This window comes from Quercus robur, chromosome 10, assembly GCF_932294415.1.
Source record: "Quercus robur chromosome 10, dhQueRobu3.1, whole genome shotgun sequence".
In the NCBI taxonomy this organism is placed as follows: domain Eukaryota; kingdom Viridiplantae; phylum Streptophyta; class Magnoliopsida; order Fagales; family Fagaceae; genus Quercus; species Quercus robur.
In genome coordinates this window covers 41,889,323-41,914,610 of record NC_065543.1, presented here as the reverse complement: position 1 = coordinate 41,914,610, position 25,288 = coordinate 41,889,323, and the positions used below count along the sequence as shown (strand labels likewise).

Below are 25,288 nucleotides of genomic sequence, written 5' to 3'. Positions count from 1 at the left end.
TGAGACAATTAACTCATGTAAACGCTTATCAAAAAAATTAACTCATGTAGACGAGACACTAATAGAAGAAAAATAAACTCAAGATTTAAGAGAAACCATTTTGGTGGCTAAAGAAATAATAATAATAATATTAAATAGGCATGAAGATAGAAGCGTGCACTTAAAAATATATATATTCAAAGAGGTGTGGACAATTGGTTGTCGGCATTTTGACATAATCGAAATGGGATTTTCTTTCCTGAATGGGATCCTTTGTTTATTTACTTTTTCTATTTTTTCATCTCATTATTGTCACTTAAGCAACCGTATTTCACACAGCGAACCTCTTACAGGATTATTATATGTGAAAATGCAGTTGTTGATGGTTTGAATTGATTTTTATTTTTCTTTTTTTAATTTTTTTAATTTTTTTATGGAAGAATTAAAATATTTTGGAAAGTACAGAATCCAATTTGAACTTTCCAAAAAATGTGAGCTTTCATTTGAAACCATGCTTTAAAATATAACTTATTACCAAATAATATATATAAATATATAGAGATGTATATATATTTAGGGGAAATTTAGTTGTGAGTTGGACTGTTGGAGACTTTATGCAAGCAGGGAATGCATGATAACAGAACTAAATGCTTCTCAAATTACATAATAAACTAAACCCACTAAGTATTAAGACTTATTAAACACTAAAAAGTCCCATATCTTGAAGACAATTATGTCAAGATATGCCACACAATACAACATTCATCGCCATTCTATGATATCAGATGGTTTATGACAACCAATATGTTTTTTTTTTTCTTTTTACTGAGCATGTCAACCAAAATTTATGGCCGCAAAAATTACATAATATTGGACCAATATTAAATAAATTTAAGGAGTCAAAATACACTTTGGTTTCACCAGCAACTATATAGTACTACACAAACAATCCAAGATTAAACCACCAATAAAAGAAATATAAATCATCCTCCACACCAGACTGAAACACTTCCACCTTAAACCCTTTTCTATACAAAGGAAAAGCCCCCACTTAAAAACACTGAAGACAAACCCAAGAGATTGACAATGAAAAGATCCAGCAGCTTTGTTGCAGAATGCCTACACTACCTCAGACAAGTTGATCTCTTCCATTGGGGGGGGAGCATCCTACAAGAGAAGAGGAATAGGAGGAAATTAATAGAAACCATAAAACAAACCAAAAAAGCTAGAGCATTCTGATATACTGAAATGCATGTTTACAGTACAGCATTGACCATTTATAAAATGCACAATATTCACTGGCAGAAAATGTAAATAGATTAGTGCACAGAAGAAAAAAAATTAGAATAAACCCAAATGAATGTTGATAAAATTACTATACCATATTTTCTTTGTTCTCTTGGAGCACATCCTCGACAGGCAAAGTGCTGACTGGAACTGCAAATGACAGTGAATCAAATTCTATTAAGTTGCCCAAGCCATATTATTTAAGAGAGAAATAGGCAAATATCTAACTATGCTTTACCTGCTTCAGCAGCAGATTTCTTTCCCTGCTTGGTCTTGCCCTTTTCTCTATTAGAATCCAGCTTACTTGGCTTCTCAGGTTTCTTTAGCGACTTACGACCCCCAGTCTCTGAAACAAGTTTTGAATTTGCTGAGTTCTTATTCAAAGATCCCCTAGTCCTGATTGCAGAATTGTTCTTCTGTATAGTTCTCTTCTTGGCAGATTCAGTGACTGGAGAAGTTTGATCAGCATCAGCATTCAAAGACCTGGGCTTCAACTTCCTACTTCCCCCAGTAGAAGAAGAGCTGTGGACGTCATCATCAGATGATCGAGTTCCCTCTTCAGGCACCTGAGAAAAGGTTTCAGAGACCTGCACCTGCTGTGTGTTTTCTGATATGTTATACCTTTCAAATAATTCCTTCACAGGTTCCCCAAGTTCACTGAGGTCATGTCGCTGAGTGTAGGACTTGAGCTCATCTCGCATTCGCTGAAGAGGCTGCTTGATATTATTTTTAAGGAAAAATTAAAAGTCAGAAACTGGTCAAAATCAAGTCTTGCATAGATTCAAGGAAAAGAAAGTAAATTAAAGTTCATTTGCTAGTCCATGTGTTCAATGAAAACACATGTGGGCATGCAAAACTGAGTATATAAACAACAAAGACATGCAAATCAACCCTTAGGTAAGGAGGAAAAGAGTATGTGCTTGACCTTGATGCTTTTACCCCTATGCTTTGTATAGATGACAAATTTTAATGAATATAAGAGTTCATGTTTATGACTAAACACATGCCTAAACTCTTCCCAATTAAAAGGGTGAGAGAGAGAGAGTGTGTTGTAGCAATCATGCATTTTGCTCAAATTCTATCCAGGTCCAAGTTTCCACCTACCTTTTGACACAGAAAATAGCTGCCAACCATTGCTTCTACATTCCTCTTAGTTATAATATTATGGGTTATTAACTAGCTAGGTTTTTGTTTCAACACAAATAGAAGACTAGTTTTTGTAAGAAGTTTCTGCAAAGAGTTGGCTAAATCCTGCAATTGCAGAAGTAAGAAGAATCAATGAGGAATTTGAAAAAACATGAATTGTAATAATACCTCACATCCTGCCTCAAACGCTAATTTAAAAAAGCCAAGTGAAATTGAGTGCTTAGCAGCAGATTCAGAGAGCTTAATCTGTGAGAGCCAATATGATGCCGAGGACAAAACATTGAATTTCTTTCTTGTTGTTCTGGAAACATCGGAAACAGGTGTATCATTTTTCCCCTGACTAGCAACAGTTCTCCTCTGTCTAGCCTCCGAAATTGGAGTGATGTTGCCAGCCGGTTTTGGTGCTGGACTGACAATAGACTTGGCAGGAATAGACAGCCTCCTGGGTGGCTTTGCAGACTTGTCCTTGCCAGAAAGATCAAGAACACTGACACTTTTACTTACACTTGATGTAAGTCTCACCCTAAAAAATAAATGAGAAAATCAGCCAGTTGCCACTCCAAGATATTATTTGAGAATGAGAGAATCACATAGTAAAACACACACATAAAACACCAATCTGAATTTAAAAGTTTGAAGTATCATGGTTATCAATAGTGAATATTCAAGATCTCCTGTTTTGATATCATGAAAAAATACTGATTGTTTCAAAAACTTCAGCCGTTAGAAAATGGTAAATTTAATCATATAACCATAATTCTAACTGTTATTTACCTCTTTACACATTGCACAAAGGGTTCTCAAAACAAACTACTTTTCAATTACCCACTGACACCTTATGATACCCAAAAACATTAGAGACACTTTTAGCTTTCTTTACAAAATGTCAATTAGATCATATATGCATCTTTTTACTGTAAGCAGAACCAATAGAGACAGAATGAGATTTCATTACTCATTGATCCTACACTTATTTACTGCAAAAATTGAATCCACTATGAGACCTTCTTCACTAATTTACATGAAAGATCACTCCTTTACATCTAACCCTAATATGTAATAACTTATCTATAAAACTCAGAAATTTTAAACATTAGACTTATGAATGAATCTAATTTATAAATCATTTTACTAATAATTGATCTTCAAACACTTCAAAAAAAAGTAAAATTGCCATGTTAACCATATCTTGCAAAAAGTACCAAAATTTTTAACAAATTTTCAAAAAAAATCACATATCCCCATGTAACAACATATTTAAAACAGTCATCAAAACCCCAAATACCAAACATCTGCAGAAAAAGAACAAGTAAATTGTACCGTGGCTTAGATACAGAAGTAGAAGAAGGGTTTGATAACTCAGGGGCCGGTGGCTTTTCTTCCTTTAGTTTAGTCCCTGAACGCAATGGGTAACGCTGAAGCTTCGGTTTCCCCGATCCTACAATGTCTTCCAAACACCACAACCTCAGTACCCAAAAACACTATAAAAATAAAAAAATAAATAAATAAAACAGAGAGAGAGAGAGAGAGGTGGTGTTGTTATGTACCAGGAAGTGGAGTCTGAGTCTGGGTCTGTTCCTTGACTGGGTCTTCCATGGCTATGGCTATGGCTGTTTTTTCTATTTTTGGTCACACAGAGCAAAAAATACGGGATTGTTTCGGAGAAAACTGAAGTAACTACACGCTCAAAATCCAAATGACGTTTTAAGGAATAAATCTTCTGACAGAGTGGATTTTATATATATCCTTAAAAACTAACCTCTTCCTATAGCTGTTAATATTGTCTTCGCTAATTGGGCGGGAAACTCAATGAAAAAAAAAAAAAAAAAGGTTTGATTGAGATTCACACAAATCGCAGCGAGTGTAAAATATGCACATTACTCGCTCTTATTGGCTGACACTTAATCATAATACGACACGTGGAGGAAAAATAGAGAGAATAGGTTTGTGATGCTAAGTTTGAGAGTTTTTTAGAATTTGGGGAATAAAGAGCGGTGCATGGATGATGATTTTTTTTTTTTTTTTTTTTTTTTGGGGGTTGAAAGTTGAACGGCTAACGCTGGCTGGCGCTGGGGGGCCCACTTGAGATGAGAGACGCTCTCTTGGTTTTGAAATTTCAAATTTCGAATCAGGTGCCGTTAGAAACTGCTTTTACGGTTGGGAGATGATGGGAATTTAGGAATAGGAGAAATAAGATTGCTTTTTGTTTTCTTTTGTCAAAAGAATTTGGAGGGGTTGGATTTTTTACTATATTTTATAGTTTTGTTCTGTCTCGTCGTCTGCATGGGTTGGACAATCTGTGTGCTAAATGTGGGGCCCTTTGGTCCCACACAAGACTACTCCCACATGGGTGCTCTGTACAGGCTCTTTTGTATTGAAAGGGCTGGGCTTATAAAACTCTTACATTTTCGGCTGACCAAGAAAAAAAAAATTCTTACGTTTTCGGACTGATGTTTTTATTGGTTGAATAATGCGAATGGAATGGTTGTGTTGGATCTTTAAACTTTTTCAGGCTTAGGTTAGGTTGGATTCGAGGTCAAGTAATTGGCCAAACTCATTATTATTAACCATAACAAATTTGAAATTATATAAAGTTTTGTTATTTCACTTCAAAATTAACAAAATGAGATTGTTTAGGAACTCTCTTAACTTTAGTATCGTACATTATAAATGATTTGTCTTCTTTAATTTTAGATATACAATAGAATTTCGATAAAAGATTTTACCCATTAACGTAACTGAAGCCCATCTTTATGTCTTACGGTTAAGTAAATTTAAAGTTAGTTTGCTAGGGAGGGAGAACAGTTGCCAAACATGCCCTAACTGATTTCCATGAGAATAAGAAGTTTAAAACAATGCAGATAAGAATAATGAAACACTTTTGAGTGTCATAGTATGCATGCAGAACAAGTCCTTAATTCTGGGATTATTTTGTGTTAGTTAATTTTTGTGTAAATCCAACAAAATAAGCTATGGTTCAATGAGGCAGTACCATAATAAGTTCAACTCTAACTGCTCTTTAATATCTCTTGTGATGACTATCCATCCACATTACAAAATTCATATGTTTGAACAATGGATACACAGAAACCTGGGAGTTTTATTCCATAATCGCAACTCTTCCATCAGCCATTATTTTCTATATTATTTCATCACGAATTCATGTAATTATAAGTTTCTAACTACTCTCTCTAGATTGTGTATGTGATGCTGCTCCAGCATTTCAGTGCATACAATGGAAATGAGCTGGTAGTTGACATGCAAATAGGTCAGTTTAACCGACAGCAGAACTTCCTAAGTCAGCAACAAAATAAGAAGGTAAAAAGAATGAATCCCTCTATAATTTTTTTGGCCCAAAAGAATTCATGGCTCAAACATGATGCTCAACAGGGCATTCCAACAGGAAAAATAATAAATTCTTCTCTATAATTTTTTCTTTATTCTATTTTCTGTGATACAAAAAGAGGGGGGGGGGGGGGGGGGGGGGAGGTACTATTCAAGCAAGAGAAGAAAAAAAAATTCCTACGATAAGGGTGTTAATTTATTCCCTGGCAACTTTGATTAGCTCCTCCCACGTAGTTAATTTATCCCTTGGTTTGTTTTTAAGACTCCCAAGCCTAGTTTCTGTAGAGTCTATCTTTTCCCAGGCACTGAACTGCAAGAATTTGACTTTCCGGTTATCTAATAAATGGAGTAGACCCTCTCTGCCTGGCTTGGGCAAGCTGGCTTTTGATGTCAATAGATTAAGATCTTCAGATATACTCACAACCTACCATATCAATAGAACAGATTAGCAGACCTCTAAAAAGATATATGATAGACAAAATTTAAATTCTCATAAAAGGTTGTACTTTTTTTATTTTATAAGTAAATAAAAAGTTGTACTTTCATTCTATGTAACACAATAGATCACTTACGGTTTCCTCGGCACAATAGAGGTTTGTAGCAATTATCCCAGTTGGTCCTCTTTTCAACCATCCACATACATACAATCCCTCCTCAAGCAGAGTTGGATCTCCTGAAGTATCATGTAGAACTCGACCTCTGATGTTGGGAACCACGCCTGAATACAAAGTCATTGCATGGATTAGCATATGAATTCATTTGTGAAGTTGTGCAGCAGGTGACCTACAAGCTAAGAGGCACAGACACTTTCTCTGGTGTGTCCAGAGACACTTCTAAATGCATGTTGGAAAGCTCCTTTTTTTTTTTTGGTAAATTCCTTTGATTTTAGACGTGTTTAAAGATTTTGATAGTTGTTATTTATTTTAAAACTTAAATAAAATATACTTAAAGATATATATTTTGATAAGTAAAAGAATTTTATTAAAACTCAAAGCTTGTATAAAGGAAGTATACAACACTAAAACAAGGAAAGAAGTCAAGCAACATAGAAAGAAATATATACAGGATGAAAACTTGTTGGCTAATAAGTAAAGTATCTACGAAATCCAAAAAAAGAATTCATAAAGAAAGTAAAGGACGTGAGACACCACTCATAGAGTCTTTAGAAATAGGAACTTGAGATTTGGCAATGATAGTTCATTTCCTTCAAAAATTCGAATGATTGCTCTCTTTCCAAATGCACCACCTGAGACATATAGGAGCAGCACCTCACTCCTCCAATCTCCAGCATAGCAAGAACAGAATTGGCATTTCCCAGTTGAGTCCAACTAGGCAAAGTAAATAATCCCCACAAATCTCTAGCAATAGGACAGTGTAAAAGGAGATGGTTCATTGATTCTCCATTAGCCTTACACATACAACACCAGTCCATGATGAGAAAGAATAATGAGGATGCCCCTCTTTTGTAAATTATCCGTTGTCAAGATTTTCCCTAAATCTACTTATCGAAAAACATTTTCCCTAAAGCCACAGTCCAAATAAAGAATGCGACTCTAGGTGGGTTTCTAGTTTTCCAAATACATTTCTAGGGAAAATTGGTGGAACTTACATTTCTTGCTTGGAGCTCTCTCTATAAAACCTTTTTAACTTGGAATCCTTTTGTTGGTGATGGAAGCCACACACCAACTTATCACCTCCTGTGGGGGTGACCTACTGCATATTAATCATCAAAGAAATGTGCCAAGGATTCTCTCTTCCAATATTGAGCCTCTCTGATAAACACTGGCTTCCAATGTTGCCGATCGTTAACCCACTCCATATAATCCAAAATCAAGGCCTTGTATCTCTAGCAAATCCGAATAACTCAAGGAACGTGCAACTGAAAATTCAATTGCTATTTACACTTGTGATCATCCACCTCAAAGTGTGTATATGAAGCAAATTTAGTCCAACCATTTCTGATGATTTTTCACAAATCCACCCTGTAAGGTCCTTTAATAATTCCAGAGCACCAACCACCTCTGCTAATACAAAATATACCTAAACCTAAAGATATATATATACACACACATATATATAGGTAATAAAAGCTTTATTGAAAAAGTACATCGTGTTCACCATAGTGAACAAATTGTACTTGAAACAGTTTCAAACAAATCAAGAAGGAGAAATAACAGTTTGTAAGAAATCAAAAATGGAAAAACATTGTGTAAAACGCCAAATCCAAGACCTAAAGATATATATTAATTAATTAATTGTCATATCCCTGCCATGTTGAGTCCTAATTTTACAAGATCCAAGGAAGGGTTTGGATTGGCCACACACACGTTCAATTGGCAAATTTATTTATTTATTTATTTTTTTTGAGATAAAAGATAGTCTCCCCCTAAGACTTTACATACATGTTTTAATTAAATTTTTTATCAAGCATATTTTGGGAAAAAAATTAAGAGCGAATTTGGAGAACACTGCTCTTAATATAATGACATTTATGATTGGGCTAAGTGGAGCCTAGTTTGTGCTTGATCTGAATTATGACCCAACCCAATATAAAAGTGTTATGGCTTTTAATGAGGGTTTTCTGAGACTCAGTCCATGAACACTTTGGCTTTTTGGCCGCTTTTTTAGCCCATTGTGAATCTGTTGTGTGGGATATAAATACCGTTGTTTTAGATTAGTGTTGATAATGGTCATGTTGTTTAAGAGAGAAAACTATATTGCCACACTTTTTGTTTAATTTCCCCGAAAATAGTAAAATCATTACACTCCATGGACGTAGGAAAATTGTGGAATCATGTAATTTCTTGTGTTGTGTGGTTGCTTTTGTGTGTGTGTGTTATTTTTCTTTCTATTTTTGCATCTCACAGATCTGGGAATTCATGTAAATTCTCAAAAATTTACGTAGTTTTCCTAAAGCAAATACAAATTGCAAGCAATGAGAATAGAGAAGAATGAGAAGACCAACTTGGTGCATCCATCCTTTTGTTTTACCTTTCTGATGATCAAAGGGTAAACCATCAACTGGAACTGATTTGTAACCAATGCTCTTTAGCACCATCCTACATAAAGAGAGGGCACATTGCCATAGAGTTAGTACCTCATTTCAATGACTTGGTCAGAAGATATAGTAGGCACAGTTTAGTTTGTTTATTCTTTATGTTGGTTTCACTCATCATCACCAAGAATAAAGGAATTCATTCATCTTCTAGTAATTTATATGGTTTGCCTTTCTAACCATGACATGGCACAGCATGATCTGGAATTATATATATTTTTATTAAAAAAAGTTGTAATATTTACAATTAAACCTCAAGAGAGTATTAGTAGAATTATTAATAGCTTATTATGTGAACTATATGAAGATTCAAAGCTTCTAGCAGAAATTACCCGCATTCAAGGTCTTCAAATTGTCCAGTACCAACTGCAACACGTTTTCCATCACCAACATCTACAAATAATATTGAATAAATTCCATGTAATTATGCACACTTGGGCAAACCATAGACACATAATGATTGTGTAGTTTTGGAAAGGATCCTATTTTCCATGACATTTTCACAAGTCATCTTGTAATTCTGAAGAATGGAACATAACCAGTTGATTTAATGATGATGAATCTACAAAAGTTTGTTCAATGTGTCGAATAGACACAATTATTGCAGCCACAATACGTTGTAGGACACAAGAAGGCTTACTACCTTTAAGAACTGTCTTCTCAAAGTGCACACCAGAAACATGACCTCTTCTTTCATCCGACTCTAGAAACCTATCTGGTTTCCGGAAGAAAACAAAGTGGAGTTCACGTTGACCAGATCTTGGATGGGAAGGCCCTGTGGTGGCTGCCTTAGAGAGCAACTCATAAACCCTCCTCTGAATTCGATTATTCTTTATCTCTTCCTTTGCCAAATGGCAGCATCACAAGATATATATAAAAACAATAGAAAGGACCAAGTATTAAAAATGAAATGAAAAAAAATAAAACAAAATAATAAATAAGAGTCGCTAAAACAAGGGCATTTAATATTGTCAATGGTAGTAAAAAGGACTTTAACATCATAAACACCATTATTATTATTATGGTTGCTATTGTTGTCATGCTATTATTTATTTATTCTTTTTGTAACAAATATACCCTATTCAATTTTGTGAATAGCACAAAGAAATAACTGAAAGTAGAGATATACCTCATCTTTTGGGGTTTTAAGAAGATCAGCCTCCTGTAAATGAATACAAAGATCTTTAATACCTGCAATAAGATGCCAATTATTCTATTAACTTCACATTTTAAAGGAGCACTTCCTATTACAACATCAATTGCAAATAATCAGAAGCAATTGTTACTCATTGTATGATGAAGTCATATAATTTTTAGATGCAACAAAATGCTGAACACTCGAAAATTTACACACTGCACAAACAGTTATACTAAATTGAACAAGGTAAGACTTTAATCAAAATATTATTTACGTGGGAGAGGGGAGATTTTCTGATAAGTAACGAAAATTTTATTAAAAAACAAAAAACAGCCAACCCAAGTACATTGGGAATGTACTATGGGGGCATAAATCAAAAACCAAGATTACAACGATCAAGTAAAACAGGAAGAGAAGAACAAGAAAAATGACAAAAGACCACACTCCAGTCAAGGAGAGTGTGTAAAAACAAAGACTTAATCTCTAACATAGAGCGTTCACATTCCTCAAAGCTTCTAGCATAGGAGAGGGGAGATTTTGAACCCTAGTTATCCTCATAAAGGAGACCAGGCAATGCCACTAAGTTACAAGGCTCTTAGCAACTTCAATAAAGATATTATATACATATACCCATTAAATGGGGCACATGATTTGTGGATGATTATGAGCATGGTATGTTTAGAGAGAGAGAGAGAGAAGAGAGAGAGAGAGAGAGAGGAAAAGATAGATTTAAATCAATCTGTTGTTCTCTAGTCCTTACTTAGAGGACAATGAGTGGATAAAAACTGAACAGTGGAACTTGATTTAAACTGATCAGGTCACTATCTATGAATGATAAAAAACTAGTAGTATATAAAACTTCAGAACTTCTGATTTAAAGCAGCTGACAAAGCCTGTCAAAAACTCAGATGTACTGCATATGGTTTTCTTTTAGTTTTTAACTTTTGGCAAGAATATACTCTCCATGAGATAATTTATCTCAGTGTTACACCAAAAAATAAATGCACTGTAATATAGAAAAGGGAAATGAATATAAGTTAACATTGTGCCAAAACAAGTAAATTCAAGAATTACCAAGAACTTCACGGAGCTCTTTAGCAGTACAAGCTGCTTGGACTGGTCCACGTCTTCCAACCAAATACACCTTCCTGCATTATTTGTTAACTTAAAAACACAACACAAGTCATAAGTTTATCGAGCTATATAATGGCAAGACAAGAAAGACCTGATAGAGCTCTCCTCTAAAGCAGCCAAAGCATGACTTGCAATATCAGTTGTTGCTAATTCTGTTGCTGGTCGTAAAAGGATACGTGCTACGTCAAGAGCTACATTACCCTGAAAGTCAAGAGAAATTTTTTTTTTTTTTCAACAAATATCTTTAATTTACAACCTCATACTTTTGGAATCTCATGTTCATGTCATATGCTTTTCCATCCATGTTTTATTGTTCTCTCACACATCAATCTTAGAGCACAGTTTCTACGTATCTGTTTTCCAATTCACATATCATTTCTCTACTTAACTAAACAGAAATTAATCCAAAGTATTTGGTATAGGTCATATTAAACAAAATAAGCAAGTTCACTCCATTTAGGGTCTTTTTTATTGTTAAGTTAAACGCACCCAATAAATCTTAAATCCACAACCTCAACCCTCCACCTAGCACTTGCAACAAGAGGAGGTGCCAATTAAGCTAGAGCTCATTGGCCTATCTAGGATCATACTTTCAGTTCGATTACAGAATACAGATCAAAATGACATTATTGCAACTTAACCACACTCTCGTCCCAAAAAATTTTGGGATTCAAGCTTGGTTGCTATTGTTGTTGTTGTCACTTGTAACCACACTCTAACTAATTCCTCCTTGTCCCTAAGTTGGGCTTCTTAACTGGGACCATGCACTACCTATTAGTTTTGCAATGCATTTCCTAAATGTGATTACTTATTGTGTTATAAAAAGGAATATTTGGACAATGATCTATAAATACGTTGCTCCCTTACAATCAATAAAACATGAACTTACCTGGCCAAGAATGACAGCTGTATCAGTGTCCTTCAAGTCGAGATCTAGGTTTTTGCAATCTGGGTGCCCATTATACCACCAAACAAATTCTCTGGCTGAATGAATGCCAACCAGATCCTAGAAAAAGTTTATTACATAAAAAACAGTAAGCAAACTCCAATCTTCCATGTTTCATCCAAACCCAAGATTCTACATAAGATATTTTCAAGGATAGCTATCCTACTGAGCACTGACAGACTAAAGAAACAAAAACCAAGCATACTCTAGTTCTTATTAAACATACTTCTCCTGGAATACCAAGCTCTCTGTCACTTTCAGCACCGTAGGCAAGAACAACCTGATCAAATTGTTAAACTGTTAGTCAAACAAATTTAACATTCAGAACCATATTTACCACAAAAAAGATAAATAATTAAAAAAGTTTCCTGCACAGTAAAGCAGCGTAGAGCTAGCATTCTCACCACATGGTACAACTCACGAAGCTCCAAAAGGGAAACTGAAGACCCAAGGGTCACATTTCCAAAAAATGAGCACCGGTTGTGGCGTGCAACCCGAGAAAACTGGTTGATGACAATCTGTTGCAAGTTTTCTGGTAAACTAAGCTCAATTAAAACAAGTATTTAATAACAAACTTTAGAATAATTTGACTAAACACCTCAATAGAACTTGGAATCATCTCCAAGACATACAGATTGTGACCCACATGACTATATTGAGAAGGGTCTTGTTACGAGTGTCCTATTTGTACAAGTTAAGGAGTAATAATAAATAATCAATTATGAGCTGTGATGCAAAATTTTCAAAAAGAAAAAAATACACCTGTCAAATAATTAATTAGTTTGCAGGTACAAATTGATTGTTGTTTTGTGTGCTTTTCAAATTGTCTTAATATTTATGCACAATTTGACAATAGTTTTTGAAAAATATTAATTAAAAAAAAAATGATAAGTTGAAAAAAAAATATCATTTAATAGAGTATTAATGTAACCTTACTTGTGCATTCATTGAGAATTCAATAAATAATCCACATGATATTTTATCTAATTATAATTACTACAAAATCGTGAAGAAGCAAAAATTGAAATACTTTCACCTTTGTTTCAGGATGATCAGGTGCTACACCGGACCGTACTAGTCCAAATGGCGTTGGCAATCTATCGATGATATCAACTTCCGCTTCTTGATGTGCCTTCAGCATCTATTCACACGCAATTCAAACACAGAAAAATAAAGAAGCTCGTAATTAATTATGCATTCCTTTACTTTCTTAGCAACCAAACCTACATACATACAAGCATATATTTTGTGAGAGAGAGAGAGAGAGATTTACCTTTTCAGCAGTGTAGAATCCAGCGGGTCCACTTCCAACGACACAAACGCGCAACGGATGGGAAGAGAGAGTTGAAAAACTTCTGGAAAGCCAGGTCCTCGCTTGGAAGATTGCCATTTTTGTTGAGAATTTGAGCTTTATGCAGGTATTGAGTTTAGGTTTTCAATTCCAATGTTGTGATATGGAAGAAGACGAAAGAAACGGAATAAAAACAATTAGACTATTACTCTGAGAAGTTGATGCAGGAGGCAGTGGGAAAGACAGATTTATTGTATTTTATTTGATTTCATGTATAACCCACACTTTCAAATTTCTTTTTTCCCTTCTAATAATACCATGACTAACTCTCACATGTTGTAGAAAGCCAATCAATTAATTGTTAACATGCACCAACTATTAGAACGACTTGTCCAATCATAACACAGCCAAATATCGAAAAATGGCATCAAAATCTTATCATAAAAACAATTAGAAAGACGCATTCATTATCAATTCATCAAGTTCCATAGCCTTTTATATATGGTCATGTGATTGATAATGGATCATCAGTATGAAGGGAAACTGCATTATAAATTATAATCAGTCTTGAATGAGTTCCAGGGCAATGTTACAAAACAGATTTTGTTTTTGGCAAATTATGAAGCGGAATTCATGAACTTAAGGTTCTGACCTTCACAATGAATTAAGATCAAGACAACCCCACGCACTGTCTTCAAGGAATGGACCTACACCCAAAATCGCATTCTGCAGCATGGTTTGTAATCCGGTGTTCCAAATTACAAACCCCAAAGGTGTGCCAATATTTCCTAGTTTCATACCAGTGCCACATATTGCTTTGTTTGATTATGTTGGAAATCTTAGAATTGAACAACAAACAAACCAGTAAAACCAACCAAGCCAAGAAATCGATGACAACTCTTGTGAATCCGACAAAATGCCAAATATTTTATATCAATATGGGAAAAAGAAAGAATTGAATCAATCAAAGGATTATTTATGTACCACCTATTGTCTAAGAGAAATTTCATCAAACACATGGCAGGCAACCTTTTTCAGAATCATCCTCCAATCTTTTTCTCATCTTTCTAACTCTCTCTCTCTCTCTCTCTCACTCAAACCAATTAAAAATTTTAAACCTTAATCAAAACCAAGTCTAGGCTACATACCTATAAATCAAAAGTAAGCAGTCCATATCAAATTTTGTCGTACATAATAAGAAAGTTCAAAGTACCTTTTAACTTAACTGATGCCGAGCCGACTGAAGGTGAGTGCCTTTTTTTTTTAAGTTTTTGTTTTGACTCGTCGTCGTGTGAATGAAATGGGTTGGACAATATTTGTATGCTAAATGTGGGGCTCACACAAGACAATCCCCATATCAATATGACATATGGGTTCTCTCTGCAGCCTCTTTTTGTATTGAAAGGGCTGGGTTAATGGGTACGGATTTGCACTCAAGCCCATATAAATCTTAAATTTCGGAATGGAATTGTTGTGTTGGATCTTATAACTCTTTCAAGCTTAGGTTAGGTTCAGCTCATATTATTAACCGTAACAAAATTAAATGGATAATTAATGTATACTCTAAAGGTAGTATTAATGTTAAAAAAAAAAATGAAGGTAATATTAATTATTCATTTTAAAAAACCTTTAATGAAAAAGTTGTCAAAAAGTAACATATGTCCTAAGAGCATGCGTTAATAAAGCCAATTAAAATTATCACAATTAACAAAACATTGAGATTGTCCATAAATTCCCTCAACCTTAGTATAGTACTACAGTATATGATTTATGTTTTACAGTATAGTACCCATGGTTCAATCAGGCAGTAACATTTGAAACATGTAACAATATTCAACATAAGTAACTAATCTTGCAATATCAACTATAAACTCGATTCAAATCAAGCATGAGCATAATAAGTTCAACTCTAACTGCTCTTCAATATCTCCTGTGATGACTATCCATCCACATTACAAAATTCATATGTTTGAACAATGGATACACTGCAAAATCGTAAAGCCCATTAAAGAAGAATCAAGCAAACTGGGAGTCTTATTCCATAATCGCAACTCCTCCAGCAGCCTTTATTTTCTCTATTATTTCATTTGCCTCCTCCTTAGTGACCCCTTGTTTAACCAAAACAGGAACCTTCTCAACCAGTTCTTTAGCCTCTTTCAATCCAAGACTAGTAAAGGCTCTTACTTCTTTGATCACCTTGATTTTCGCAGCTGCATCAAACTTCTCCAATTTCACATCAAATGCCGTTTTCTCTGCCTTCTTCTCCTCAGCCTTTGTAGATCCAGCAGCCCCTCCCTGTGGGCCCAGATCGATACCTTCTACAGAAATTGGCTGCAGCTTTGGATGCCTAAGCCTGTCAGTGAGAGTAGGACCAATTTGTCTGCGTTCTTCAGTGGGTAATGCCGCAATTCGTTCAGCAAGATTAATGATTTTATCAGATGGTGGGGGTCTTGGACCATATGGATCATAGAATGGTGGATATTTGTACCTTTTCGGCTTGGCATTAGGATCTCTAGGAACAAAATCAGGCTGGAAGCAACGAAACTGCAAAGGACCAGTTATTTCAGGGAGAGTGGGACGGACACGAGTGAATCTAGCAAGCGTGATAAGCTTCATGGCTTTTGAATACTCAGTGCAAAAGACGGCACATGTAATACATATATTTAAAAAGAAGTTATATACTTTAACCAAGTAGTTGCAACGTTGGATGCAAATGAAACCCTTTCCTTTATGACAATTCAAACTGCATGGAGTCTGCTGAGAACTCTTGGCTGTAAAGAAAAAAAATAATATCAACTAGCGCAGAAGAGAAAGCATGTCCTTCCATTTCTTGGAAAGGCAATCAAAATATGTGGGTATTAAACAAAAGATAGATGCTACAATGGCTATTAATATGTTTCATCATATGAAAGAATGACTTCTACGCAATAATATAGTCAATGAAAACCATAAACACCAAGCCTGAATATCATGCTCACCTAACATCAACTGCATTGCATAAGCTATATTTTGCATATCTTAATGACAAACAAGAATTTACTAGTTGAATAATTTACAAACACAACAAAGTAAAAGAAATTACAAGGACAGTGATAATCAAGTCCACCAATTAACCAACACAACAAAGTAAAAAAGAAATTACAAGGGCAATGACAATTAAGTTCACCAATTTACAAACACTGGAAAGTGAGGAACATTATTATTAATTTTTTAATGGATAAAATTTTTTTCAATCAAACCATAGTGAATGAGGTAATCTATTGTTCACGATCTCGACTCCCTTGCTCTCTCATACACTATATAACTAGATTTAAAAAATTAACATCAGTTAATCTTCCTAGAATGACTAGTAAGTTAATCTTTCTAGAATGACTAATTAGCACAAACCTTTTTTTACAAGCACACAAAATTTCATTCTAAAAGACCCTCAAACGATTCCAGCGACTATTAGGGGTGGCAAATTAGTTATCGTGCGGGCTTTGGATTAGGCCATAAATGGGTCAGATATACATGTATCCATTTAATTAAATAATAAAGGCCCATTACCCACCAGACCACCCATTTACCCTATGATCACTAACATAATAACATGCACATAGATGTATATATAGATGTATATATAAATCTATATGTATGTATAAAATACATACATACATACATATATATGGATGTACAAACTTTTCCCCTCCAATTTAGAGGAAAGTTCCTCCAACCCACTATATGGTGACTCAAATAAGCATCCACATATAATTTTAGTGATATGTCATGCCCCAAACCAGGTCATGACTCTAGGGACATGAGATATTAAGTTATCTAACATGTACACATCTCTCTGTTTTATTTGAGATCTTCTGTAATGACTGTGAGAGTTCTAATTCAAAATAACCAAATATCTTTCCAATCTAGATATCAAAATCTCTGAACAACATAACACAGACTCCACATCAACAAAACTATTCCCATAGAGTCAAAATTTCTCATGAACTTTTTATAACATCAATATTCAAACATGATCAATCTCAAAGATAAACTATGTCCACAAAATTATCTCCACAATGATAACATTTGACAAATAAAAAGAAAATCTCCAAAGAGAACAAGGTCCAATTCACCAATACCCAAGAACATCTAATCAATGGTATCTCAAGTATTTGGATAAAAAGAAAAAATTAGGGAAAAAGGAGGGGAGGGGGGATTAAGCTAACTCAGTAAATAGGACTTACAAACTTGAGTGTGGAAAAGAGCTAGTTAAATTTTTATTTTTTATTTTTAAAACACTTAATTTTGTGATTATATATCTATCAAAGGTAGTTCAAATTAATAGTTTAAGTGATTCACAACAGTATAATTCCGAAGTATAAGATTTCACATAAACCAAAAATGTTATAAGAAAGATGCAACATAGTTTGGAAATCATGTAACTTAACGTCAATAAGAAGGAAACATAACTTAGCAGTTAGCACAGCTAGTAGCATAAAAGAGAGCAAGATGCTTTAGAATAAAGTTCACAGTGGGCAATTACATCAAAATTATCTAAGTTTATATACACAAACCATAACCCTAGGCTTCACCACTTATGGTCAACACTTTTGCCCTGTTGACAAGGTTATGCAGTCCTCTCTTTGGAACTAGGACCCCCTCTTTAGAGCAGCCCCCGTTTTGGAACCTATGACTTTTTGGGCTCTCTCTTTGAAACCTATGACCAACAAAAATTCTTTCTTTGGAACTATCACTAAAAATGCTCCGTCTTTGGAGCTACAAAAAGTGCACCATCCTTCTTTGGGGTTGTCCCCTCTTTAGGACTTACCTACAGTCCTACAGTACCATGCCACTAATCACAACTAGCCTTAGGGTGTTAAAATCATTCTCTCAATGTTCTCATAGTAAAATGTGTTTCAAGATTAATCATTCTAAAAGTATTCCAGTACTATCTTTGCAAAATATATACTTTAAAATCATGATACCTTCCAACCACTACAAAATAATATAAACATCAAATTACATGTAAAACATCATGATTAATTAAATAGTTACTTCTCAAAAGGCATACATCTCAATATAACATCACCTATCATGATAATTTCTCAAAGTATCGTGGGTAAAATGAACAATAAATTCCTCATACTAATTCATAAGCAGATTGAACAACAAGTTTCTAGAAACATGCGCATATATACCTCAATGTACCCATACTATAAGTTCTAGCTCGTCCCATAAGAACTATTTGTAAATAATTCCTAAATCTTGCGTCATAAAAAGATACTTAGTAAAGTATTCAAATTCATGTAACACTTATTTTCCTTACAAAATAAATTTTTTTGAAAAGACTTGTATATCTTTAGAAAAATCCCGAGTTAATAAACTTTACTTACCTTAAGCAGCACAGTATGTTCCCAACACTCATGCACTCTAACTTACTAGTTAGAACCTAAGGATGACCGGATGAGTTCAAAAGGATATCAATGCGTACACCAACACTGTTGGTTTACACATGTGAGTGAAGTCCCACATTGAATAATGATGAGAAGAATGAGTAGTTAATATAACATAATTGAGCACATACCCATTGGGCTTAAGCCTTATATGTTATATTAATTATTCAAGGAAGCTCCCCAAGGTTTTTATCTCCCTAACAAACACAACATAACATGAGATACTTTCTCATGATTCAAGAACAATATAGTAAAATGCTAAATTTTCTGTCATAAAGCCATGACCAAAGTTAGACCCTGACCCCTAGGGATTTCAATATAGTATAAGTTTGGTTCCAACCAATCCCCTTTGTTCCCAATTCTTTTGTCAACCCTAGATCATCGTTTAACCTTAAAATTCACCACATAAGCTCCTGTTTTACCCTTCCTTCTCTAATCTTCACAACACCACGCAAACTAAGATTTGATAATTAAATATATAAGGGTAACATGTCTCCTCATCCAAGCTCTTAGACAGCCTTAAAATTTTTTTTTTTGATAAGTAATAAAGATATATATTGAAGAAACTACCTTATGCAGAAAAACATAAGGCAAATAGAAAAGTACAATTGGAAAGATAGAGAAAAAAGAAAAAAGAGAGAAAGGAGAGGAGACTAATTATATAGGAGAGAACTAAGGAACAAGGGAATCACTAGAGGTGAGTCCCCAGGCCCTAGACCAGTCAAACAGAGAGCCACTGAAAGAGGCCAATAATTGGTCATCCGAACTTTCCATGTCCTCAAAAGTCCTCCTGTTTCGCTCCCTCCAAAGACACCACATCAAGCATAATGGAGCTAAGTTCCAAATGCTAGACACATGCTTTCCAGGCCAATTCCACCAACCAAATAGAGTATCCGCAACTGATCTTGGCAAGACCCAAAAGATCCCAAAAGATCTAAACACCAAACTCCACAATCGATAAGCTTTATCAAAATGAAGTAACAAATGATCCACCGTCTCCCCATTACAACGGCACATGATACACTAGTCAACAAAAATCATCCTTCTACCCCTCAAATTGTCACCTGTAAGGATCCTATCCCATACAGCAGTCCACACAAAGAAGGAAACACGCCGAGGAGCCTTAACCTTCCAAACACCTTTCCAAGGGAAGATAATGGGCAAGGGGTTTCTCAACTTATTGTAAAACGAGCGGATATTAAAAGCCCCATTCTTTGTCAACTTCCATTGCAATCCTCAAAATAAACCCATAACAATCCAAAATATCAGCTCCTCCCTTCCCCGTTGCCATGGCATCCAAACTCCAAAGTCAAGCACCAAGTCACTGAAAGATAACCCACCCACTTCTCACCAAAACCATAACCTTCAATTTTCACCTTGCATAATTCCAAACCAATATTACCCAAATGCAATTAACAAGTAAATGTCTGGGAAAGTGTAGATAACTCAAAAAAGTGCCAGATTTCCTAACCCATTGGGGAGTTCCAGAACTACTAATTTCACATTGGGAAATTCTCATCCCATTCCCAATTCAGTAATTTCTACTTTCTAGTCTATTTAGACCCATCAATGTCATCCTTAGTACAAAGAGAAAAATCAGCATTTTCCATTGCCTTTATAGTTATTCCCATAAAGTTTCAGCCTTACCCAAATATTTCAAAGTACAAAATTTTCTTGTTCAAAACTCACGCACTTCAGGTTTTTTCATTCAAAGAAAGAAAGTGAATTTTCGGCATAAACTAATTATAAGCAACCTTAAAAATCAATAGTAAAAGATAAGCATAAGCTAAATGAAAGACACCAAACTCCTTTGAAAAAAAGACAATACATAGATAACAGAAAAGTAAAAAGTTTTAAACTTGATGGCATTTCTTCAAAAACCTTACAGACAATATATATGAGAGCAGAAAGTAAAGTTTTAAACTTGAAGGCATTATATCAAACACCTTACATATAATAACTCAGTAATGGACTGTTCAAAAAATGCTCTGATCTCAGCTCGTCTCCACCTATCGCCACCTAGTCTGGTCTCGCTGTCCACTCTCAAAACTCCCTCTCTCTCCACCCTAACACTCAAGTCCACTTCTGTGTCAGTGTCTATAGATATCTAGGTTGTGTTTGGATGGCAACATTTGGATTTGGATTTGGATTTGAAATCCATTGATTTAAAATGCCTTGATTTGAAATCCTTTGATTTTAAAATTCCTTGTTTGGATCTTTTTAAACAAAGAAGGATTTTAAATTCATCATTTCAAATTCCATTGTTTGGATACCTAAATTTGGATTTGGATTTGGATTTGGATTTAAGATCAATAAAATATATTTTTTAATTATTATTTTTCTTAATCCTTCTACATTTTAATTGTAGTAACATTTTTAATAAATACATGAGGTAATATTAATAATTCAATTGACAAGATAATAACTAAATATCTTTAGTCATAAACAACTAAAAAAATATCTTGCCAATTATTGACAACTAAAATTTTTATATCAACCAGAGAGAACCCAAATGCATGGATGTTTTCATAAAATTCAAAATCTCAAACTATTAAGAAAGTAAATTTCCGGACAGTTTTCATCTCTATTTTTTTTCTTTTCAAATTAATCTATTTCAAGGAAATTTTCAAACAATTTATAGACCATGATGAGGTGATGTCAGTATTTTAAAGAAAATCCATGAAATCACACCAAACAAATCAATGCAATTGCAACTACAAATATGAATAATAAATAACTAACACAACTAAAGGTAAGCAGCCCAGTGATGATGTTGCCAGTGATAAATAATCACACCATACAGTAAAACAATTAATATTTTTATATATTTTGTTATTAAAATCAATTAGTATATATTCAAACCAAAAAAAAGAAACCATGCCATCAACCTCAATTCTAATCAAAGGTGATTCAAAAACTAACTATAACTTAATTAGACTTGTGTATGGACCTGCTCCTACTAGGAGAGATTGTCTGAATTGTTGGTAACATATCACAACGGAAGAAATGGGGATTCATTGAAAGATGACAAGGGGTGGACTTAAAAGCACAAATGTTGGGGGAACCTCCACGTTCCCACTTCTATTTAAGCTCACTCCTTGTTTCCCTAGTGAACAAAATTACCTCAAGTTCTTCAAGTGGTGGATGGCTTAGTGACAATGACTTCAACAAGGACAGGCTTGATCTTTTTTATTGGTTGTTAGCTGCACTCGGCCTCATCAATTTCTTTAATTACCTTTTCTGCTCTAAATGGTACTCTTATAATCCATCTCTATCATCCACTACTCCAACACAAGACTATAACAAGGAAGTGCGATTTTAGCTAGAGTTCATTGGTCACACAGCTCATTCTTGAACTATTAGAAATGCATTTGTTAAAAGATTTTAACAAGAATAAAAAACTCAAATGAGAAGGTAGCAAAATTTTGTTCCAAAGGTTCAAAGAGATTTTCTACTTTCAAGTAGACTGTACATGTGCAACCTTTATATTTAAGGTTACCTTTGAATTCTAATTACCAGCATAAAATGAGAAGGTAGCCAAATTATGTTCCTAACCCAGAAGGCAGCTTAGAAAAAGAATTCAATGTTGACCGATACCATAAGCCTATTTAGGAAAATTAAATTTGAAAGAGAGCAATTGAAACAGCTTATGTATGCGTGGACTTTGATTATTATTCTCTATGAAAAGCAACAGGCTAAATGCATTTTGAACATGCCAAATTCCAAAAAAACATGGGCATTTTGTGCTGAATTTTCTTTGGTCAGAGGGCAGAACGACATTTACAGCCCTGTTAGAGCTGAAGTGGGTGTGAAAACGTGTGAAATTTGCAACTCAGATGTGAAGAATCCTTAACTTGTAAATTTATTTTCGAATTGTCATATTTCAAGAGCGATCTGATAGGGGTACTGATTTGGCTTTCAAGAGACAAATACGTGCATATGCATTGTGATTCTTTAAGATCAATCAAGACTGGACTTTTGGCCAGCCAAGTCAAATCTGATTAGTCTCAATATTTAAGACCAGGCTCAAGTTTCTACTTTGAATACATATTATGCTTAGTAATCTCGTGGACATTGTGGTTCCACAGGAGTCAAAGTGGTACATGCATGAAGGAAAAAATGTGCTCTACAAGGGAAACATTACTAATGATCAAGTCTTTGACAGGCAGGTACAAGGTACACAGTCAGCAGCATAGGTAACTTGGCAACATGATGATAATCTGGTGGTAAATAGAGAAAGAAGACATAAAACTGATGAGGTATGAAAGAATTGGCAACAAGCACCGAGAGCTATAAAGGGAATATTTAACAAGTGATGGACAAATGATGATATAAGTTTTGTAGCTAAAGCAACAAATGGAATGAAAAAAATTTATGGGATGCATAAGCATTCACTATGACAGTAGTCCTCACTTTCCATCATCACAACATCATTTTTTCAAATGAATATTCTCTCACTTATTACTTCACAACTCATAAACAGTTTATTGAAGCATTTCATCAAACACATAATTTGCATTACAAACCCACAAATGAAAATAAAAATAGAAAATAAAAACAAACCCAAAACATATCATTGAAAATACGATGAAACAAGATGCACAAACAAATCAAACAAAACCCACAAACAATCAAATTAAACCCAAACAAACCCACAAAATAAATCAAATAAAATCCATCGGAAAAACCCACATCCTCTGTGGATTTAGATTTAGTAGAAAGAGAGAATTAGAGAGGTTAAAGAGGAAGATAAGAGTTGAGGGAACAAACCTGAAGTTGCCGAGAGAGAAGGGGAAGAAGAGCTTGTGAGTTACGGCTAGGAAGAGAGACACGGAGAGCCCAGAGAGAAACAGTGTGCGTGAGAGTGAGAGTGAGAGTGAGATTTCTAAATTCTTGGGTTTGTGAAGGTATTTGAAATTTATGGATTTGGACCCCTGAAATGGATTTGGGCCAAATCCGAATCCAATTCTTTTAAGTTATCCAGACAAAGGATTTGGATTTGGGCCTTCAAATCCAAATTCAAATTTAAATTTATGTCATCTAAACAGACCACTAAGGTCCGTTTGGTAGTGTTGTTTGAGTAGTGTTGTTTGTAATTTTTTGAAATACGTGTGGGTGAAAATATATGTGAAAATATGTGTAATATTGTTTAAAAACTGAAAATGAGTGTTTGAAATGCCCTACCAAACGGGCCCTAGGCATTTTTGATCAAAATTTGCCCCCCACGTGCATCCAAATGTATACACGAGTTTAGAGTATTTTTTTTATGGTCACGTGGTACACACGTGGCATCTATAAAAAAAATTTAAATTTAAATTTTTTCGAGATATAGATTATTTTGATACAATATCAAAAAATTACTTATATTTCAAATAAATTCGGATGACCTTTTTTTTAAACTTCCCTAACTTTACGTGAGAAACACATGCCATCAAAATTAAATATTTTGCTATCATCAATAGTCATGTTAGATTGGGAGGTGTTTGTTTGGGAAGGGGAGGGAGAGAGAAAATTGGTGTTGGATTGGGAGGTGTTTGTTTGGTTTGTATTTTTAGGAGCTACACGCTTCTTTCTTTCTTTTGTTTTTTTGCCCAGTTTTGGTCTTTTGCTTTTTTAGACGTTATTGGTTTTTCTTTGCATAAGTTTTGGCTTTTTATTTTTTCAGAAAATAATTTTGGGTTCTTGAATTTTTTGTGCTGTTTTTTTTTTTTTTTTTAAATGAAGTGCCAGTTCATATATATTTTTTAACAAAAAAATAAAAAAAAATAGTGTTATTTTTTATTTTATGACTTTATCTAACAGGGATATGATTGTAAATTTATACAAATTACAATTTTTATCCTTTCATTTTTCTTCTTAATCAAACAAAAAATTTTTCTATTATTCCACTTTTCCACTCCTCCAACCAAACAGAAATGAGATAAAACAAAATCTTTTTTATCCTCTCATATTTCCATTTCCCTAACCAAAGGACCATGATTGATTCCTTCTCTTTATCTACTAAATAGGAGAGATTAAAAGCAATTTAATTGGATCTTGGTTCTTATATTTTTGTCATAACTTAGAATATGTGGGGAGATATGATGTTTTTTGTTTTAGATATTGAAGACCATTAATTGTGTAGCTTGTAATTTTTGTAAATGATTACTGTGCTCTAACTTATACTTGAGAAATATTGGGAGAGCGCCAAGACACATTATCTATATATAAAATAATAGGTGAAGCAAAGAGAGTGTGAAATTGAATTCCAAATTAGAACTCTAATTTTGTGCCATGTGTCTAGAATCTGAAATTGAAGTTGAATTTTGCATCATGTGGCTAAATGTATGTGAGCTCATTCTCATTAAAACCACTTCTATGTATCGGGTCAAGTGAGTTACTATGCTAATTAAGTTTTTTCTTGATTTTGTAGTCAAACGCGAAAACCAAAGAGATTAATATCGGTGATAAGAACTTGATTTGGGTACATTGCATAATTTCCAAAAAGATAGCAAAGCCAGAGTTTTCATCTTTGTTATAAATTGCTTACAAAGTT

At 34.3% G+C, this 25,288-nt stretch overlaps 3 protein-coding genes across 7 annotated transcripts; all 3 read right to left on the bottom strand.

Annotated features, from left to right (window-relative positions):
- Positions 1 to 813: 813 nt before the first annotated feature.
- On the bottom strand, positions 814 to 4,195 carry LOC126702580 (uncharacterized). Of its 2 annotated transcripts, none has more exons than XM_050401325.1 (6): positions 3,960 to 4,195; positions 3,733 to 3,850; positions 2,581 to 2,935; positions 1,505 to 1,979; positions 1,361 to 1,416; positions 814 to 1,146 (listed from the first exon to the last, which is right to left on the bottom strand). In XM_050401325.1, exons 1-6 carry the CDS (start codon positions 4,006 to 4,008, stop codon positions 1,099 to 1,101), a joined length of 1,101 nt encoding a protein of 366 aa, XP_050257282.1. In that variant the 5' UTR covers positions 4,009 to 4,195; the 3' UTR covers positions 814 to 1,098. The 2 variants fall into 2 exon arrangements, with proteins under 2 accessions (XP_050257282.1, XP_050257281.1); XM_050401324.1 differs by having other exon boundaries at positions 3,733 to 3,859; positions 3,960 to 4,186.
- Positions 4,196 to 5,725: 1,530 nt separating this feature from the next.
- LOC126702283 (NADPH:adrenodoxin oxidoreductase, mitochondrial) lies at positions 5,726 to 14,695 on the bottom strand. Of its 2 annotated transcripts, none has more exons than XM_050400951.1 (14): positions 14,535 to 14,695; positions 13,304 to 13,438; positions 13,067 to 13,171; positions 12,435 to 12,548; positions 12,257 to 12,310; positions 11,974 to 12,090; positions 11,176 to 11,285; positions 11,025 to 11,098; positions 9,942 to 10,003; positions 9,456 to 9,654; positions 9,145 to 9,205; positions 8,749 to 8,816; positions 6,330 to 6,475; positions 5,726 to 6,181 (listed from the first exon to the last, which is right to left on the bottom strand). In XM_050400951.1, exons 2-14 carry the CDS (start codon positions 13,418 to 13,420, stop codon positions 5,954 to 5,956), a joined length of 1,455 nt encoding a protein of 484 aa, XP_050256908.1. In that variant the 5' UTR covers positions 13,421 to 13,438; positions 14,535 to 14,695; the 3' UTR covers positions 5,726 to 5,953. The 2 variants fall into 2 exon arrangements, with proteins under 2 accessions (XP_050256908.1, XP_050256910.1); XM_050400953.1 differs by lacking the exon at positions 14,535 to 14,695 and adding an exon at positions 13,974 to 14,451.
- Positions 14,696 to 15,160: 465 nt separating this feature from the next.
- On the bottom strand, positions 15,161 to 23,668 carry LOC126702159 (uncharacterized). Of its 3 annotated transcripts, none has more exons than XM_050400821.1 (3): positions 23,524 to 23,636; positions 22,898 to 22,973; positions 15,161 to 16,092 (listed from the first exon to the last, which is right to left on the bottom strand). In XM_050400821.1, exon 3 carries the CDS (start codon positions 15,935 to 15,937, stop codon positions 15,356 to 15,358), a length of 582 nt encoding a protein of 193 aa, XP_050256778.1. In that variant the 5' UTR covers positions 15,938 to 16,092; positions 22,898 to 22,973; positions 23,524 to 23,636; the 3' UTR covers positions 15,161 to 15,355. The 3 variants fall into 3 exon arrangements, with proteins under 3 accessions (XP_050256778.1, XP_050256776.1, XP_050256775.1); XM_050400819.1 differs by lacking the exon at positions 22,898 to 22,973 and adding an exon at positions 21,877 to 22,050 and having other exon boundaries at positions 23,524 to 23,630; XM_050400818.1 differs by lacking the exon at positions 22,898 to 22,973 and having other exon boundaries at positions 23,524 to 23,668.
- Between the last annotated feature and the right edge of the window lie 1,620 nt (positions 23,669 to 25,288).

What these genes read in the sequence shown, in the direction of transcription:
- LOC126702580 (XM_050401324.1), bottom strand. Translation starts at nt 4,008, where the DNA reads ATGGAAGACCCAGTCAAGGAACAGACCCAGACTCAGACTCCACTTCCT. An exon ending in GACTCAGACTCCACTTCCTG is followed by an intron (nt 3,860 to 3,959) that starts GTACATAACAAC and finishes GGTGTTTGGAAG; the next exon opens with ACATTGTAGGATCGGGGAAA. An exon ending in ACTTCTGTATCTAAGCCACG is followed by an intron (nt 2,936 to 3,732) that starts GTACAATTTACT and finishes TTTATTTTTTAG; the next exon opens with GGTGAGACTTACATCAAGTG.
- LOC126702283 (XM_050400951.1), bottom strand. Translation starts at nt 13,420, where the DNA reads ATGGCAATCTTCCAAGCGAGGACCTGGCTTTCCAGAAGTTTTTCAACT. An exon ending in TTAAAACCCCAAAAGATGAG is followed by an intron (nt 9,655 to 9,941) that starts GTATATCTCTAC and finishes CATTTGGCAAAG; the next exon opens with GAAGAGATAAAGAATAATCG. An exon ending in TCTATTGTGCCGAGGAAACC is followed by an intron (nt 6,182 to 6,329) that starts GTAAGTGATCTA and finishes TTGATATGGTAG; the next exon opens with GTTGTGAGTATATCTGAAGA.
- LOC126702159 (XM_050400818.1), bottom strand. Translation starts at nt 15,937, where the DNA reads ATGAAGCTTATCACGCTTGCTAGATTCACTCGTGTCCGTCCCACTCTC.